The sequence below is a fragment of the Mus musculus genome, chromosome 11, assembly GCF_000001635.26.
Source record: "Mus musculus strain C57BL/6J chromosome 11, GRCm38.p6 C57BL/6J".
Taxonomy (NCBI): domain Eukaryota; kingdom Metazoa; phylum Chordata; class Mammalia; order Rodentia; family Muridae; genus Mus; species Mus musculus.
In genome coordinates, this window is record NC_000077.6 from 72,337,449 (window position 1) to 72,356,620 (window position 19,172).

General features: G+C 47.7%; 1 protein-coding gene and 1 long non-coding RNA gene across 5 annotated transcripts in view; one reads left to right on the top strand and one right to left on the bottom strand.

The window, feature by feature from the left end:
• The first annotated feature begins 2,221 nt into the window (after positions 1-2,221).
• Gm51867 lies at positions 2,222-8,142 on the top strand. The gene is made up of 3 exons (XR_003949578.1): positions 2,222-2,475; positions 2,759-2,892; positions 7,642-8,142. It is a non-coding gene; the product is annotated as a predicted gene, 51867 (long non-coding RNA).
• Tekt1 (tektin 1) overlaps positions 7,269-19,172 on the bottom strand; it is a 17,726-nt gene continuing 5,822 nt past the window's right edge. For 3 of the 4 annotated variants that reach the window (NM_001282006.1, NM_011569.3, NM_001282007.1), the window contains exons 4-8: positions 17,762-17,890; positions 17,251-17,394; positions 14,380-14,602; positions 8,138-8,334; positions 7,269-7,523 (exon numbers count right to left, since the gene is read on the bottom strand). In NM_001282006.1, coding sequence (NP_001268935.1) covers positions 7,316-7,523; positions 8,138-8,334; positions 14,380-14,602; positions 17,251-17,394; positions 17,762-17,890 — 901 coding nt within the window. In that variant the 3' untranslated portion in view covers positions 7,269-7,315. The remainder of the gene's footprint in view (positions 7,524-8,137; positions 8,335-14,379; positions 14,603-17,250; positions 17,395-17,761; positions 17,891-19,172) is intronic. The other variant, XM_006532933.3, reaches the window with a different exon arrangement.

The window sequence follows — 19,172 nt, forward strand, 5'->3', positions numbered from 1 at the left end:
TCATGGATCAAGGGAAACCTGTGAGTATACATGACTGTCAGCCAACAGTGGGATCTGTCTCCTCTATCTCAGCGCTCCGTGTGCAGCTGACCATCCAAAGCAGGGGAGGATTGCACATGGCGGAGTGTGAGCGCCAAGCCACAGTCAAATGCAACAAAAGTTGAGGTGATTAGAGAACCCACAAACCAGCCAGCACACAGAATGGCATTTGTAATTAATTCCCTTAACAGTTTCCCTCTGCATCGGAAAAGCTAAGTCACTGATTGTAGCTCCTCCATACAAAAGGCCGGTTCTTCACTCACCTGGGGCCTGTGGTCACTCACCCCTTTCCAAACTTACAGCAAATTTAAAGGTAGGGAGTTTAAGCCATCCTGGGAAACAGACTCGACAGGATTAAGATATTAAGGCCTCAAGTCACTCCCCAGGATTAAGGTATTAAAGTCTCAGGTTGGATCTGGAAACTTTAAACTCAGACTCTAAATCTGAGATCTGAGTCACAAGGAGCCAATTACCAACCATGCCACACTTTTTCCACACGGCATCATTCCTTGCTACGGAATTCCGCTATGGTTGTAAAGGGCCTGCAGCCTGAGTTTGAATCCTATGTTGGTGCCCTCCCAGGTCTCAGTTTTCCCACCTATAAAATGGAAATCACATACTGCACTACACGTCAAGCATGTCTCAGTGTCAGGGGCCACATTCATGTGCAACACTATACCTATAAGCCTATCATACCCCCTACTTGGTTTATATTTGAGATTGTAAAATAATTCCTAGGGACCTCAAAACACCCAACTCTTCGATAGTCTGGTAACAGATTCAGCCCTTCCTAACCCTTTGATTTTGTGTATGTTGTACCACTGTGTGGAATGTCCCCTCCATTCCCACCAAGTTACATCTACTTATCAACACCACACTCAAGAGTGGCCTTACCCCCAGCATGCTGCCCCCCCCCCCACACACACACACACACCACCCCTGTCAGGCAGCCAGGCAACCATAGCCTGCCACAGCTCTTTGTGTCAGAGCCATGAAAATTCATTCGGAGTCACTGATGGGGGGGCGGGGGCAGTCAGTGTGAGAGGACTGAGGGTCTCTCAGAACCAGGGGCTTCAGAAAATGACTGGAGCTGAGGACAGGGAGTTGTACTGGTGGGGGTGTGGCCTGCTCTTGTCACTTTTCTTGGTACACTGGCTGCCACTTTTTCTCTCCCATCATTAACTGGCTTTCTGTTTCTGGTTCACATAACAGACAACAGCTGTCATCCACGCTCCAGAGCCTCTACCCAGAAGGGCAGCCAGATGGAACGGTGGCTTTTCTTTCCCAAGTCCAAATTCCTCGGGAGAGGGGCTTCTTGACCCAGTATTTAGTAGCAGCCTCTCCTTGGCCCAGTCAACTGTGGTGGGAAGAAAAGAGGAGGCTGGGGGCTGCCAGGTCATGTGGAGGAAGAGGAAACGTCCCACAGTGGGGAACAGAGCAAGATGATACCTGCTGTTTCCATGGAGCATGCTTCAGATAAGCAGCAATGTCCCCCATACTGTCTGATCTCAGCAGGGCCATTCACTGTGTTCCCTTCAACATGTATTGGTTAACATCTTAAAGGAGAAAATGATAGAAATTTCTAGAAGCTTCAACTAAGAAAGAGCATTTACAGAAAGGACTGGTGGTGAACTCTGCATGAAAGGATCAGAGAGGCTCGCTTCTCTCCAGAGCCCTTTGGGTGCTCCCACCTTCTGTGTGCTTCCTTTTCAAACTCCTGATTCCTAAGATGCAGTTGATGAACAGCTTAGCTCCAGAGAGGGCAGACTTGGCCACACAAGTGTGGCTGAGCAGCCTTCTGTGTGCACTGCATGGTTCTCAGAGAAGAAAACCTCTGGAAGCTGGAAAGTGACCTCAGGGCAGTTGTCTGGAAACTCAGGGGTGAGGATGGGGGTGGGGGGAACATGGGTTATGAAGCTTTCTGCCCCCCTCTCTAAATCTCTGTTTAAGAATAACCATTTAAAAGCTGAGTAGTGGGGGCACACACCTTTAATCCCAGCACTCAGAAGGCAGAGACCAGTGAATCTCTGAGTTCAAGACCAGCCTAGTCTACAGAGCAAGTTCCAGGACAGCCTGGACCCACACAGAGAAACCATGTCTCAAAACAACAGCAAAAACAACAACAACACAGACACATGAAATGCCAAGACCTGGGTTACTGCTGCCGGTTTAGCCTACCATCTTCTGCTGTTACTAAGAAACTTTCTCATTCCCCAGTTGATTGCATATTCTGTTATGCTCTGTGCCTTGGTGTCCTTGGAAACCAGTCACATTACAGGTCAGTTAGAACTGCTTTGTACAGTTAGCCACAATAAGCTTGGACCCGAACCAACCGCCCAGCAGCACTTCCTGCACCTGTGTACGAAGTTTATGATTTTTGCTTTTATAAGCTGCTCCTGGGATGGACCCCAACATAAGAGAGACACCTGCACCAATGTAAGAAGCCATTTGGAATAAGACTTCCATTTTGAGTAGGTGTCAAGTACAGTTTCAAGCTCCCGCAATCTCCCTGGGAACTGATGTCCTACTTGGCAGAAAGAGTCATCTACATGGGTACTGACATCCTGGGCAGCAAATTAAGATATGAATGTTAGACAAGGCAAGTCCCTGTCACAGTTCAATGCCCAGCAAAGACATATTCCTAAGGAAATGCCCTATTCCTAAATCCTGAATAACTTGGCACAGATGTCTGTGAATTTCAGGCTTAAAATCTCTATAGGATCCTGGCACAGAGTTGCAGTCTGCATCCCTGATCGATCACTCCGGGGGGAAACGCTCGACAGACTATCCCGGTGAGACTGAGATCCGTGTTCCTGTGGTTTGTGGAGTGACGCCTGGACCCCAACATGAAAGGTGAGTGTTAATTTCAAATAGATCTTTCTGGACGAGATCTGATTGCAACATGTGTCACTCCACTGATTGCCAGGGTTGATTAAGCTGATCTATCTGGCTAGGCAGGTGTCCCCCTCCTCCCTCACAACTCCATGTTCTTCACAACCTTCCCTGAATGCAGGAGGGCCAGCCTTCAGTTAAGGGTAGCTATGTTCACCTGCTAGAACCTCCAAACACGCTATCAAACAGGTCTTTTGGATGGGAGTCCTCAGCTTGAGGGTCTTCTGTGGATGCTGAAGTGACGGGCGTGAGCCGACACACAGCTCATAAGACCGCTGCTTTTTACACTGTTTTAGTTGGCTTTAAGTTTTATGACCTTGTTTTCAGCATATTCACCTTCATCATCGCTTCCTACCACACAGACAGTTCTAATTGCCCATTTGCAGTAGTAGTGCAAAGTAAATGTGCTGCCTGTAAAATGAACCTGTTTGAAAATGCTTTATGGCTGGATTAGAAGTCAAGACCTTGGCACCGAGTGGCTGTCGGTCTGAAAGGGTTAGCCATTTTGGTGAGTTCCAGGACATCCAGGGCTACACACTGTCTCCAAAAAACAACAACAAACAGAAAAAAATAAGAGTAGACAATTATTTCTCACACTTTGGGAAAATTTGAATGCTAGGTTAAGGAGCTGGTAGAGTGAGGATGACAAAAGCCAGTTTTGGATTCATAGATGATGTCCAAACTGGACAGCAAGAAGCAGCAAGCTCTCGGGACATATTTTTTTTTAAGATTTATTTATTTATTATATGTAAGTACACTGTAGCTGACTTCAGACGTACCAGAAGAGGGCGTCAGATCTCATTATGGGTGGTTGTGAGCTACCATGTGGTTGCTGGGATTTGAACTCAGAACTTTCCCAAGAGCAGTCAGTGCTCTTACCCACTGAGCCATCTCACCAGCCCCATCAGGACACTTTTAAAGTCACTGATCCCATGCAGGAAATCCCTGGCCCTCCACCCCTCTGTTTAGCTCAACCTGTCACCTCTCATAGTGGAACCCGGTTCCACTCCTTGCTGAGCTAACCGAACCATGAAAAGGTGAAACTTTAATACTTTCTCTCTCTCTCTCTCTCTCTCTCTCTCTCTCTCTTTCGTATTGATTATGGACAAGTTCAACTTTAGTCCTGTTTAACAAAGCTCAAGTTTAAATGACACGTGACTTAAAGGATAGCATCTAAAATTTTTATTGCCTACAAATAATGTTCTTGCTTATTTTCTGTATAGTGCCTCACTATGTAGCCCAGGCTGGCCTTGGACTATGTAGCCCAGGCTGGCCTTGGACTCACTATCCTCACAAGATGAATCCCCACTGCACCTATCAAGAATATGGCTTACGTTATCATGAAAAGACATCTGGTTTGAATGGGTAGAGAGGACTGTAGCTGGTGGACTTGGTAGCTACCAAGATTTTGACAGCCTCGGGCTACTGCAGATGTCCCCTGTAAAATGGACCAGGACAACTTTCTTGGTTGAAACGTCCTCATTCCAGACGAGTGCCAGAAAGTGACAAAGTGAACAAAGACAAGTTTGCCCTCTGGGAATTGTGGTGCTCCTGGATTTCATATTTATATATGGAGAAATGTAAATCATGTTCCCCACAATGCCTGCCCAAATTGCATTGCATGACTTTTTTTTATTGGTCTGGCCTGGGTTTTATGATCCCTCTTTACAGATGGGGAAACTGAGGCTCAGGAAGCTGTGAAACATGTTCTGGATCCTCCACAGGCTGACTGATCACGGATCTGCTCTGCGCTGTATCTAATGCAGAGCCTGGCACTAAACAAATTCAGAGCCTGGGGATGATTTTCCTAGAACGGTGCTGGCCGTTTCCTAGAATGTTGTTGTCGGGCCCCATCCCTGTGTTGAGTCGGCAGAAGCTCTGAGGTCTGCCCTCGGTTGGAAAAGAAGATAGTTTTGCCCTTCCGGACCAGAGCAGCAGAGCGCCCACAAACTTTCCACTGGGCCCTGAGGCAGAGAGTTCACACCTTACTCAGGGTGTGAGAAGGCATTCAGAAGGGTGGTGTTCAGACCCTGAGTGGTTGAGTCACAGAACACCAATCGGCATTGGGTCTTTCCATTTCAGTTCAGTCACTTGCTGATAGCAGAGAATAAATATCCAGCTCCTAACCTCCTGGAAGTGGGATCCGTATCCTGAGATGGTTTCGTGCACCCATGAAGTGCCCCAGATCTAGGAAGTGTCAGACATGGGAGGGCCTCTAGGCTCTCTACTCAATCCTCTCATTCTACTGGTGACCCTAAGAGGGAGAGACACATTTCTGGCAGGGTCAGTTCTAGAATCCAGGTCTCCTGGTTTTCTGGCTGGAGCTGGTGCTCACCACCTACTGTCCACTAGGTGTCAGGATTCCAAAAGTTAACACAGAGCAGAGGCAGCCGTGGCGACTTAGTCCAAGCAGCTGTCGACAGCCAGAGCTCTCTCTGGGAGAGCAATGGCGACCACGTGGAAAATGGCTTAATCATACCTTTCAGGAGGTGTGTAATCGTTGTAGCAATGGTGCAGCAATGTGGAGCATGGTTGCAACACACAATTGGGAGGAAAACAATACTGTAAAAACTGATCCCTGTGCAGTTGGAATTGTGGCAACATGGGGGTTGTGTTCCAAAAGGCTTGTAGTTATTTACTTCCTTCTGAGACAGGCTGAGGGCAGGGCTCTAAACACAGACTATCTCACTCCATCTACAGTAATGCTAGGCTGTGGGGGGGGGGGGGGAGAGCGAACCCATGCAGGTATATAGAGGTCATAGGTCAACATCAGAGTTCTTCCTCTATTGCTGTTCATCTTGTTTTGTTTTGTTTTTAAAGATTTATTTATTTTATGTATGTAAGTACACCACTGTAGCTGTCTTCAGACACACCAGAAGAGGGTATCAGATCCTGTTACAGATGGTTGTGAGCCACCATGTGGTTGCTGGGAATTGAACTCAGGACTTCTGGAAGAGCAGTCAGTGCTCTTAACCGCTGAGCCATCTCTCCAGCCGCCACCTTGTTATTTTTTTAAGATGGGGGTGTCTTGCTGAATCTGGGGCTCACTGGTGTGGCTAGACCGGCTGTCCAGTGACAGAATCCTCCTGCCTCCGTCTTCCAGCACTGGGACCACACACACGGCCATGGATAGATTTTTTTTTCATATGGGTGTTCAGGATCCAAATTCAGGTTCTTATACCCACACTTTACCCACTGAGCTGTCTCCCCATCCTCACCAACACCTAGTCTCTATAAAGAATTGTTTTTTTTATTACATGCACATACACCAGCTGTGTGTTTGGGGTGGGGCGGGGGGGGGGAGTGGCCATGGAGCACGTGTAGAAGTTAGAATACCACTAGTGGGAGTCAGTTCTCCCACCATGTGGGTCCCAGATATCAATCAAACTCAGGTCTTCAATCTTGGCCATAAGTGCCTAAGCCATCTTGCCTATTCCTTGACCCCTTTACTCTTAACCATTGTTAAGAGATTCAAATCCATAGCTTGAATTTGAATCCACAGCTCAAATTAATTTTTTCTTTTTTATTACTGCTAATTTTTTTAGAGTGAAAAATGCAACAAAATAAAAACACGCAGTGACTACTAAATAGTCTAGAATCAAACATGAAACGATGGAGTTTCTCTTCAGGAAGGAAAACTTAAAGGAGTATAAAACTTCCTGCCACCACATGGGGGCGCTGAAAGATGCAGGCTGGGCAGAGACCTGCCTTCCTAGCCCAGGTTGCTGTCTTTTCCAGCTGTCGATCAGAAACTGCAGCAGCTCTTAGTGTAGAATCCTAGAGCAAGCACACGTGGCCGCTGCTTTCAGAACCCTCTCCTGGTCTTTGAGCCAGGGACATTTCCTTTCTGACTTCACAGACACGGACACAAGCAATTCTGCTGCCTCCTCCCTGCCCGCTAGATTCAGCTTTAAACCTCTAAACAAGCGAGAGCCCTATCTTCTCCTAACAGCCTTCTCTTTCATCTGATTCTGACACTTGCATGGACTTGCGATGAACTGCCAGGAGGTGGGAGGGGGCATCTAAGCTTCCTAGGGCAAATGGATTGCATCCTATTCCATGAGAAAGGAAGGGATCCCTTGGATAGAAAACCCAGCCCCAGCTTGAGAGTAGGATGACTCTCTAATGGCTCCATCCCCTGGCCCCAAGACCTCTGCGATCCCTATGTCTGGTGCTGACACCTAGCATTAAATTGTGAGGTATCTTCCTCACCAACAACCATAGTAGAACAGAACCTTGTCCCCAGGTCACAGACCCAAGCCGGCCTGAGGTGTCCTGCCAAGAGGCTGCGGCAGGCTGCCCAAAGTTCCACCCACCTGAAATGAGAGCTCTGTGCTAACTCTTGTCTTACGATGCAGTTTAATAAGGCTCTGAATGGCTCCTATCAGCAGATGGCCTCTGCGCGGATGCCCCCCTCCCAGGCCCCATGGTCGTCGCCGTCTCGAGGTGGGATGGACTTCCTCATCTCCATACACAGCACCTGGTCGATATAGATGGTGTTCTCCTTCACCTGGATTTCCTCCTGCAGGGCCAGCTGCCTGCGGTACAGGGCCTTCAGCTGCGTCTGAGCCTGGGCCAGGGTTTCCTTTAACCTGAGAGAAGAACAGCGTGAGGGATAATCACATGCTCTGGATCCTTTGTTCCAGTGGGAGAGGGAACGTGCTTGGATATGCAGTCAAACTGATATTTTTATTTCCCTTGCTTCTCTAGGCAGTGCTTCCTGGCTGCTGGCTACAGCCAGGCTTATGACACATGTTGGTAGAAGTAGCAGCATACACCTTTAATACCAGTGCTCAAAGGATGGGTCATGACTGAAGAGCCAGCCTGGGCTACATAGAAAGTTCAAGGTCACCCTAACCTATTTAATAAGAACTGGTCTCAGAGCAAGAGTTGGGAGATCTTACTCAGCGACAGAGTTCTTGCATAGCAAACCCAAGGCCCTAGGCTTTATTTTCAGCACTGAAAAGGAAAAGCCAACACTTAAAATGGCAGATATTACCTAACATCTGGATTTGGACATTATGACAAAATGTCTTGACATTGAGCTCTGCTTCATGAACGACAGCTGCTTTGGTTGGAGTTAGCAGGCCTGACAACTAGGAAGGCATCCTTCCAATGCTACAGAGCCAGCAGCACCCTTTGCTGTGCCCCCACACTGCAATTTACAGTGCGGGCTGAAGTCACACCCCAGCACAGGCCGGCCCACCTGGCAACATTGTGGTTGATCTCCTGAATCTCCTTGATCAGCCGATACTGGGCAATATCTCGACACAGCTCCACGTTCGGCCGGTGCGTCCTGGTCTCCAGGCGTGTGTGTGCTACCTTGGCTGGCCCTTCTTGCTGCGTGATGGCATTTTCAAGAGCCATGATGTTTTTTTCCTGGGAAGCAATTTCTTCCATAACCTGATGGAAAGTATTGGAGTAGGTCAGGCTTCACCTCGCTATTCAGAAATCAACGGCACGGACATAGCTATTAAGACCATGAACGTTAAGGCCTAAATTCACATTCCCACATAAGCAGAAGCCCAGACAATCTGATCACTTGCCCCCGAAGCAGAGATGCTCAAGCAACCGTGGAACTGCAGACACAGAGCAGATCCAACTGACTGAGAGTCACCTCATCACGCACACAGATGATGTCACTTCCCTGGAGAACAACGTCAGCAAAGGCTCGGCCACTGCAGTGGTTTGAGTGAGAACTATCTCTCATAGACTCATGTATGTGAACATTTGGTCCCAGATGTTGGTAGTGTTTGGATGGTTATGGATCTTTTAGTAGGTAGAGGCTTGCTGGAGGTGGGCTTTGAAGGGTTATGGTCTTATTCTACTTCCTTCTCTCTCTCTTTCTACTTCCTGTTTATGGATGAATATGTGAACAGCTAGTCTCCTGGCCCTGTCATCCAGTCAAAAATTCCCATACAAGAGGGGCTCTATCCCTCTAAACTTTTCTTCCCTAAGTTGCTTTTGCTGGGGTGTTTTATCACAGCAACAGTAAAATAGCTAATACAGCCGGCTGTGCCCCACACTATTGCTCAAGGCCTCTTGCCTACCTGGTTAAAAGTACCTTCAAATCGGGAGCAGAAAGATGATATTTCATTGTGTACACACACACACACACACACACACACACACACACACACCAGCACCAGGTTCTGTCTCCTGGAAATCTGGGGGAAAAAATGACAGTGTCTCTTGAGCTTTGTTGGTAGTGCATGTGTGTGTATTCGGGTGTGTTCAGGTGCACTTTTGTATGTAAACACGGAAGCCAAAGGCCAGTCCTGGGTATTGTTCTTCAGGTGCTGGCCATCCCTTGTACTTTTAGCAGAGTCTCTCATTGGAAACTTGTTCCCCAAGAGGCAGGTCCTTCAGCAGCTGTTTCTTAGGAACCTCACAGAACGGATGGATGGAAATAAGTTGACCTTTGCCCTCTGCCTTCGTCACAGGTGGACACAGCAGCAAGGTGCTGTCTTGAAACAGAGAGAACTGACTCTGCAGGCATGCTATCTGCCTCTGCTTGACTTGGAACCCTGGAGCTGGAGTCACAGGGTTTTGAGGCATCTGATGTGGGTGCTGGGAACCAATTGCAGTCCTCTGAAGCATCCATCAGTCAGGGCTCTTATAACCTCTAAGCCAATTCTCTGGCCATAAATGTAAGGAATGTTAAGAAGCAGCTTAAGAAACTCTAGTGCAGGGCTGGAGAGATGGCTCACTGGTTGTGGGCACCGGCTGCTCTTCCTGAGTTCAGGTCCCAGCAACCACATGGTGGTTCACAACCATCCATGGTGGGATCTGAAGCCCTCTTCTGGTGTGTCTGGGGACAGCTACAGTGTGCTTAGATATAATAAATAAATCTTTAAGAAAAAAAAAGTCTAATGCAAGTCTAGTAGAAGTTGTCTAGGTTCTAATCTGAATAAACCAGCTTTAAGAATACAGATGAGCAGAAATCAAAACAGTAGGTAGCCATGCTAGGAATGAGCCACACTACCGTGAGAGGGCTAAATGAAAAACAGAATCCTTATGGTTTAGAAACACACTCAAATATTTGACACTGAAATAAAATAATATCTGAGATTTGCTTTAAAATCATTAGGCTGCAGCTGGGTGGTGGTGGTGGCACACACCTTTAATCCCAACATAGGATTTCTCTGTGTAGCGCTGGCTGTCCTAGAACTCACTTTGTAGACCAGGCTAGCCTCAAACTCACAGAGCTCCACCAGCCCTCGCCTCTCAAGTGCTGGGATTAAAGATGTGGTCCACCACAGCCTCCTGCGATTTTTGGTTTTATTTTTGAGACGTGGTCTCACTGTGCTGAGTTAGACGTGGCTACCTCTTAGACACATCAGTGGTTCTCAACCTTCCTATAGCTGCGACCCTTAAATACGGGTCCTGTCGTGGTGACCCCCTCCAACCATACAATTATATTCATTGCTACTCCATAACTGTAATGTTGCTACTGTTATGGATTGTAATGTAAATATTTTTTGGAGCTAGAGGCTTGCCAAAATGGGTCATGACCCACAGGTTGGGAACCACTGTTCTACATGAAATGACTGTTTTCAAAATTGAGAAATAGGCTGAGGCTCATTGGCAAAGTGCTTGCTGGCAAGCACGAGGACCTGAAGTCAGATCCAAAGCACCCCCATAAAAGCTGAAAGCAGTGGTGGACTTCTATAACCCCAAGAATGGGGAAAGGTCACAGAGCTTGCGGGTTCCCTGGAGCTCACTGGCCGGCCAGCCAGTCTGACCAAACTGGCAAGCTCCAGATTCAGTGAGAGACCCTGCCTCAAAAACAGAACAAAAAGCGCAATAGAGGAAGGTATCTCTCATTATCTTCTGGATACACGCGCACACACACTGCTAAGGTGTTGTGGTACAAATACATGTTGAGCAAAAATGGGCTGGGCTGAACAAAGCCTGTGAAAATGCAAATTATTTAAAGCCCATAGTTAGACACTGCACTATTCATTAACAAGTACTTCGTAGAGGGGAGATGCTAGCTCCATTGTTGTGCCTACATACAAGTACAAGGAACTGAGTTCAAATCCCCACCACCCACCTGTGTAAAAGCCAGGTGTGACAGAGCAAGCACATCAGTAACCCCAGCCCCGGGGTTAGGGGGTCACAGACAAGAGGACCCCTGCCCAGAGCTTGCTACTCACTGGGTTCAGGGAGAGACTTTTGTCTCAGAAAGTAAGGTGGGAAGGAATGAAAGGAGACAGAAAAGCATTTGTTGTGGTGCTAGACTGACTTCGTTTCCCCACACCCCCACACCCCACCCCCGCCCCCTGCACTTCATTAGCTCTCAGACCCGGCAAGGAACGGCAGCCCAATGGTTCTGGGTGCTCCCCAACTCACTAGCTCCGTGGCTTGGCCACGCCTACATGCTTTCTTATGGTTTATGTTTAGCCCAGGGCTAGGACTGGAATTTTTCTGAGGAAGCAGCACCCTCAGTTGTTGCCAACAAGTGCTGTATGTCTGTCAGAAATTAGTTTTCGATGCAGACTCAAAAAATCTTCCTCTTTGAACCTGGCCTAAAATTTCGAGGCAAGACAGCCCGAGGCACACAGCTTAGGACGTGGCCACCTGGCTTGGACCTGGTGACAAGCTGCTCCCCACACCTCAGAGCTGTAAAAGTTAGCCAAGAAGGAAGACTTCCTTCCTGCATAGATTTGCAAACATCGTTGTCAAGCCCCCAGCAGTGGGTTCTGTCCTCAAAGCAAGCGAAGGGAAATGTCCAGAGGTCAGAGTTCACTTAGCAGCGTGCAGGAGCATCTCCCTCAGCTGCCAACTCGAAGGGAATTACTTGCTAAGAGGCAAATAGCTGTGGAATCACCTGACAGCCACCCCACCCCACCCTCAAATGCCTCCCAAGAAACAGCACAGCCAGCCAAAATCATTTGCTCGGACCATTTGGCATCAGCTGGCAGTATGGCTCTGAGGGAAATTATATTTTTAGATGAGTTATGTAACAGTTCGTTATGAATTAGCGTTGGCAAATGAACGCTTGTGAAGAATTTTATAGGAAACCCTAACTTTGCACCAGAACAAAGCAAGATCCTACCTCCCCGCAACAGTAGACCACTGTTTAAAAACTCTGTTGTTGTGATTATTATTATTATCATTATTATTATTGCTGAATTTTTCCAAAAATGAAGACTTTTTGGAAATGTGTTGTCTTCCTTGCTGCAGAAACACCAACAGAACACCACTGCCTGGTGCCACTTGGCCCAGAATGCCTATAATATTCACTATTTGATTCTTTCATAGAAAAATATTTGCCGATCTGTGCATTTGATTATTTTAAACACTGTATCACTTAATGGTAAAGCTTTCAGGGGAAAGCCCACTGAGTAAACAGTTGTCTCATTGTAAACGAACGAGAACTGGAGGTTGTACTTCCCCTTGCAAAGTCTCCTCCTGACCAGGGAGCCCTGTCAGATGAAAGCCAACTGTGTCCCCTCCTCACGGGGTCTAAGTCCAAGGCTTCTGAGTAGGCTGTGGGTCCCCAGAGTCACTCACAGTCCATGCTCACTGATCCTTCTGTCCTCAGAACTTTACCCATGCTCACATGGCTATGTCTGTAATTAGAACTTGAAATTTGAGACTCTAGAAACAGAAACATTGTTTCCCACAAACTCTTAATGCCTTTGAACTTGAACCACTTATTTATAGTATACTAAGAGACTGTATATGTTAAGAGTTTTGTTTTGTAAATCAGGGTCTCACTATGTATCCCTGGCTGGCCAGGATCTTGCTATGTAGACTAGGCTGGCCTCAAACTCACAGATCTGTCTGTCTCTGCCTCGCAAGTACTAAGACTAATGGCATATGCTACTACACAGGGTCCTGTATGCATTAGACTATTAAATTTTAAAGGTGTGTGGGGTATGGGGGTGGTATGTGTGCATGCGTATGTGCATGTGGGGGGGTGGCGGTATGTGTGTGTTTGTGTGTGCATGAGTGTGTGCATGAGTGTTCATGTGCCTGTATATGTGTGTTAGGCATGTGTATGCAGGAGCACATACCATTTGTGCATTCGTGGAGGCCAGAGGTCAATGCTGAGTATCTTCCCTTATTGTACCCCACCTTCTTTTTTGAAGCGGGGTCTCTCCATGAACATGGTACTCACTACTCCAGCTGAACTATCTGGCAGGAAGCCCTCGGGAGCCACTGTGTCCACCCCCACACCCCACCTGCCCCCCCACCAGCATCCATCACAGGATGTACCTCTACACCCCACCTTTAACACAGATGCTGGGGATCCAAGCTCAGGATTCTCCTTATGCTTCCGCTTCAAGCACTTCATCCACATAGCCACCACCCCAGCCCCAAAAGTACAAAATATAAAAATAATAAAGTACACGCTAAAAATATGAATAATGTGCTAAAATAATTTTATATTGAAAGTTAAGTAAAATATTATAAAGTCAGTTTCACATACTTCTTCTAACTGTCTTAGAAGAAGCTACTAGATGTGGGTGCAGCGGGCAGCGGCAGTGGTGCACTCAGTAGACAGGCAGGTGGATCTCTGAGTCTGAGGCCAGCCTCGTCTACAGACAAGTGCCAGACAAGTTCCATGGCATCATAAAAAAACCCTGTCTTAAAAGGAGGAGGAGACGGAGGAGGGGGGCAATAGGGAAAAGGAGGAGGGGGAGGAGGAAGGACAAGGTGACAGACAAGGCTGGCACAGTACTCCCCATACCCACCCCCAGCCATGGCTGCTCTGAAGCCTTAGAGTCTCTCAGCCTCAGAAGGCCCGTCATGGTCCCCATGTCACAGGTGGGGCAAGGGGTGCAGAGAGCTTCAGGGATACGTTTAAGTCCTTCAGCTCAGTGCCACAAGATTGGAATGTAGGTTTCCATCTTTCAAGTTCAAAATGCGGCCCTCTCCTACCAGACCCTACTTTTCCACATTGCTGAGCCCAGGCTATGGACTGGCCACATGTGCTCGGGACCCCAGATCCCCAAGTAAGGAAGGTGTGTGGGAGTTGGCTCCTGTGGGCTCTGATGGTTACATTTTTCAGTGACTCTGCCAGCTCTTTGTTAAACAGGGAGTCTGAAACTGAACTGGCCACAGTAGGAATATTTACACCATGAGAATCTGCAAGTTCTACGTCTCAGAGATTTTTTTTTTTTTTACTTCCAGAAGCCGTTTGCCAGTGTCCCACTGGGAAACTATCAGCGACAGTTGACCAGAGAGCCAGAGTTAGATTTGGAGAGACTGAATGCTTCATCATGTATGAGTTCAGGGTCCTTCTCCTCATGTCACATAAAGAAGACCTAAGGCTGTGCCCGGGTCCCAGCCTCCATTCTCCCTCCCACCCCTAGGCTCTGTCTCCTTGCGGATCGGTTTCCTGCAGAGTGTGTGTAAACAGAGGCCCAGCACTCACAGACATTTATGTTTCCATAGTTAAGACCTCATGAGTACAGTGTGTCCCCTGGACCTCACCTTGGCCAGATGATCAGCCAGCTTGTTCCTGGCATCCTTGGTCTCCTTCAGCCCATTTATGAATGCCTCGTCTACCACTTCGCACTGTCTGCGCAGGTCATTGGCTGTCTGGGACAGGATTTGGTCCACCAGGGTCTTCAGCGCCGTTGAATTGTTCAGCTGTTTGTCTGCCTTCTCCACATTGGCATTGGAGAAGTCCAGCCAGTCCTCCAGACTCACTGAGCTGAAACACAAGTCTCTCACTCATTCACAGCACACCAGGGCTGGGGTGGCAGAGGAAACTCCTGGGAACCAAGCTACCTCCACCCTACAAGTACCTGGGATGCTTTTCCACTACTGGCCAGAGCCAACACAAGGGTAATATATTTGGAAACCTCCCATGTCTGTGCTGGACATTGGGCTGTTAAAGACATAACCTCATTTCATTCCCCCGGGAAGCCTACTAAGCTACTTTTATGGTCCCAACTTCACAGAGAAAACAATCTCATAGAAATAAACAGACTTAGTCAAGATCACACAGCTGGAGACAATGAGCAGCAATACAAAACACAAGCATATAACAATAGATATAACCTAGCTCACTGAGTAAGAGGAAGCCAGGAGTTAAACCGATTGCTGGTTTAAGAGGAAATGCTAACTGTGGTGGTTCACAGGAATAGCCCCTATAGACTCCTGTGTTTGAATGCTTGGCCCATAGGGAGTGGCACAATTAGGAGGTGTGGCTTTATTGGAGTAGATGTGGCCTTGTTGGAGGAAGTGTGTCACTGTGAAGGAGGGCTTTGAGGAGTTTGTTCTGTTTTCTTTTGTTTAAGATTTATATATTTATTATATGTGAGTATACTGTAGCTGTCTTCAGACACTCCAAAAGAGGGCATCCCATTACAGATGGTTGTGAGCCACCATGTGGTTGGTGGGAATTGAACTCATGACCTCTGGAAGAGCAGCAGTAAGTGCTCTTAACCGATGGGCCACCTCTCCAGCCCGGGCTTTGAGGTTTTATATATGCTCAAGCCACACCAGTGTTACACACAATCCCCTTCTGCTGCCCGGGAATCAAGATGTAGAGCTCTCAGCTCCTTCTCCAGCACCATGACTGCCTGGATGCTGCCATGTTTCCCACCATGATGATAAGGGACCTTAATTAAATCAAAAGCTTTGCCCCTCCCACATCCCAAAAAAAGGAGGGGGAGAAGGAGGGGCCAGAACGGGTCTATGGTAGTAGGTGGAAGGTGTTCTTTCTCTCCACGCTTGGGGACTGCCTGAGGACTCTCCACTTTGTGACTAGAGGCAGCCTCTGACTAGTCCCCAGAGATCCCTGTCTCCTTCGCCTACAGGATGAAAACAAATTTGCCAACTTGTTTCTCACAAGTCCTGAGATGCCAGTTCTGAGACAGGAATGTTAAAAGGCACCGTAGCTTCTCTTAGAGTTCCCTCTCCCTCCACCCTTTTCCCTCTCTTTCTCTTCCATCACTTGGGATGGGGAAAGCCCATGTCATGAAACTGCCCTTGGAGAAGTTCACAGAGCTGGGAACCGAGGCCTGCACCATCACATGGGTTCCTTTGGAAGCCACTCCCTCCCCACCAAGCCTTCAGACACTGTAGTCCCCACCTCAGTCTGTCTTCCACTCAAGGACACCTTGAGCCAGGTCACCAGTGAAACACTGTCTGGCCTCTTAACACACTGAAATATTCTTGATCATTATTATTCTGAGAGGCTAAGTTTGGGGGTACGTTATCTTTCTACTTTTTTTTATACTTTAAAAAGATACTAATATGAGAGATGGCTCAGTGGTTAAGAGCGTGGGCTATTCTTCCAAAGGACCAGGGTTCAATTCCAGCACCCACATGCTGCTCATGACTGTAACTGCAGTTCCAAGGATTCCAACACCCTCCCACAGACATACATGTAAGCAAAACACCAATACACACAAAGTAAAAATTTTTAAATTATAAAAAGTGATACTAATACAATGGTGATCATTGAAGTATGTATTTAGTATTTGCTGTATGCATTTTGTATATGTTTAATTTTTTAAAAAATCAAATATGAATAAATTAGCTCTATGATATAAAAACTAGCTAGAAATGCAAGTTAAGGGTCCAGTGGGACAACTCGGCAGGTAACCCTGCCTGCCACCAGCCTGTCCCCCTAAGTGTCCCCAGGACCTACATGGACGAAGGAAAGAGCCATCTCCCACCAGGTGTCCTCTGACCTTCACATGTGCACAAGTGTACCCACCCATCCACACACAAACATAAATAAATGTTTTTTAATTAAAAAAAAAAAAAGCCAAATTGCTCAGCAGTGAAGAACACTGACTGCTCTCCCAGAGGTCCTGAGTTCAAATCCTAGCACCCACATGGAGGCTCACAACCATCTGTAATGGCATCTGATGCTCTCTTCTGACATGCAGGTGTGCATGCAGACAGAGAGCACTCATACATAGAAATAAAATAAAATGAGAACAAATAATTAATTTTTTAAAACTGCAAACTAGATGTTACACAAAAGGTACATATTTCTGCAAACTAAACAAAATAGACCTGAGTGTTGGATGGGCATTTGTTTGCCTGGGCCATCAGTTAACTAATTATCTTGTAAAAGACAGATGTGGGGCGTTAGTACCTCACCCACCACTATAGTTCGTATAATCTCCAACTTGTTAAACTATAAGTAGATGAAGGAGTACACTGTAAGTCTTTTGACATAATGGGCCGGTCTTTCTTAAAGTGAGAGAAGGCTCTGGGCAGGGGCAGGGTCAAAACTGCCTTGCCCCAAGCCTCCTGGCTTAGAGGGGCTCTAGGATGCTTCCCTTGGCCCTGTCAGATTGATAGGATCCGGGGTTTTCCCAGCAGCAGGACCCCACTCACTTGGGCTCGATTCTCACAACCTTCTCAGAAAAATTGATATTTGGTGAGTTATTGTTGAGTGAGAAGCAGACGTCATCGATAGTTATGGCCGTGAACTTATCCCTCAAATCCTTTTCCAGATTGTACTTGGCAGAGCGGTTCAGCCTGAAGGAAGAAGGCAAAGCGGGTTTCTCCTTCGGGAAAGACCTGGTGACACCTGCAGGATCATGGGAGACCCTGGAAAACGAAGCTGAAACTTTCAGCATGTGCCCCACTCCCATGTCACCAGTGCACACACGTGCCAGATGATGCTTGGAGACCAAGCCTCAATTGAAATCCTCTGCCAAACTGGACTGAGAGATCAGAGTGGCCGCAAAGGGCCCCGGTGAGTCACCTTAGTGAGATGCGCCCCTATCCTCTCCACCAGTGGGCACCTGTGGAGGAGGCAGGAATTCGGCCTCCACACACCAGTGTTCCACCAGGGGGCGCAGTCCTACCGATTTGCCCTTACTTGGGTGGGCTCTGCCGGTACCTGATCTGTTCTGTTGACTCTTCCAGCGTGCGGATAAGCAGGTTCATGACTCCGTGGATGATATCAGCCTCCTTCTGCAGCTCCTGCTCCACCACATCGTGTACCAAATCGATGCCCACACGCTTCTCCCTGGCAGGGAGGAAGAGGGGCGGGGGACACTACTTGGTGCCTGTGCCTCTTCAAAATATCCCAAAGGTGTGCAGAAACCTGACCTGAAAACCCCACATGAACATCCCCGCCCTTTAATTTGTTTGTATCCCAGGCTGATCTCCTGCCTCAGCCTCCGCCTCAGGCCCTGAGCACCGGGACTTCAAGGCATGTCCCACTTGCTGCCTCCCGCTCAGTTTGGCCATCTGCTCTGGAGCCTTCCCCGTCATTCTTACTCATTACAAACAGCTGTCTTGACCTAGAACTTCAGGTATTTCTTTCCTTAGTCTTAGTCATGTTTTTAGACAAGAAATTAAATCCAGGGGGGAAACAGTTCTAATAATACTGATATTGATATTACTGCACTACTGAGCCCCCCCACCCCCACCCCCACCCCGGTTGACAGACACTGTGCTATTTTGATTTGATTTGTTTGTTTTTCAGACAGGGTTTCTCTGTATAGCCCTGGCTGTCCTGGAACTCACTTTGTAGACCAGGCTGGCCTCAGAAATCCGCCTGCCTCTGCCTCCCAAGTGCTGGGATTAAAGGCCTGTGCCACCAACTTATTTTATTTATGTAACTATTTATGTAAATATTCCCTTGGGAGATGGAACCTACGCCCTGAACCATACTAGCCAGCTGCTCCACCACTGAACCCCAGCCTCTCCAACGCAACTTTTAAAATGCATATGAGCGAACTAAGTCTCAAAGAAGTGAAGTCACTTACTCCATGTCACGTGCTGACTGTAACACATGCTTCTCACCAGCACACTACACTACTCCCCAAAACCACCTCACTGCCAGATACTTTGTTATTTCTACTCTGCTTGGTAGTACTAGGGTTGAGGGATTCCCTAGCCACTTGCCGTGGGGCCTGAGATTTATTATGTAACATCTGTGCCTTGATATCCCCTTCTGTAAATGGAGATAGCTATTAGTACTAGCTATAGTGTACCAAGGGATGGGCATAGTAGGGAGCAGTACACACACACACACACACACACACACACACACACCCTCTGCATTATGGTTAGCCTTGGGCTTAGGAGCATCCTGAGGAGTTGGGGAGGAAGGCTTGTCACTGCCCTCACCTTCAAGTGCTTTCCAAATCTCTCTGGGGACCACTACCTGCTGCACAGGGTGGAGAGGAGAGGGGAGGAGAGGAGAGGGGAGGAGAGGGGAGGGGAGGGGAGGGGGAGAAGAGAGGGAGGGGGAGGGGAGGGGGAGGGGGAGGGGAGGAAAGAGCCCTGGCCCTAGGTTTACA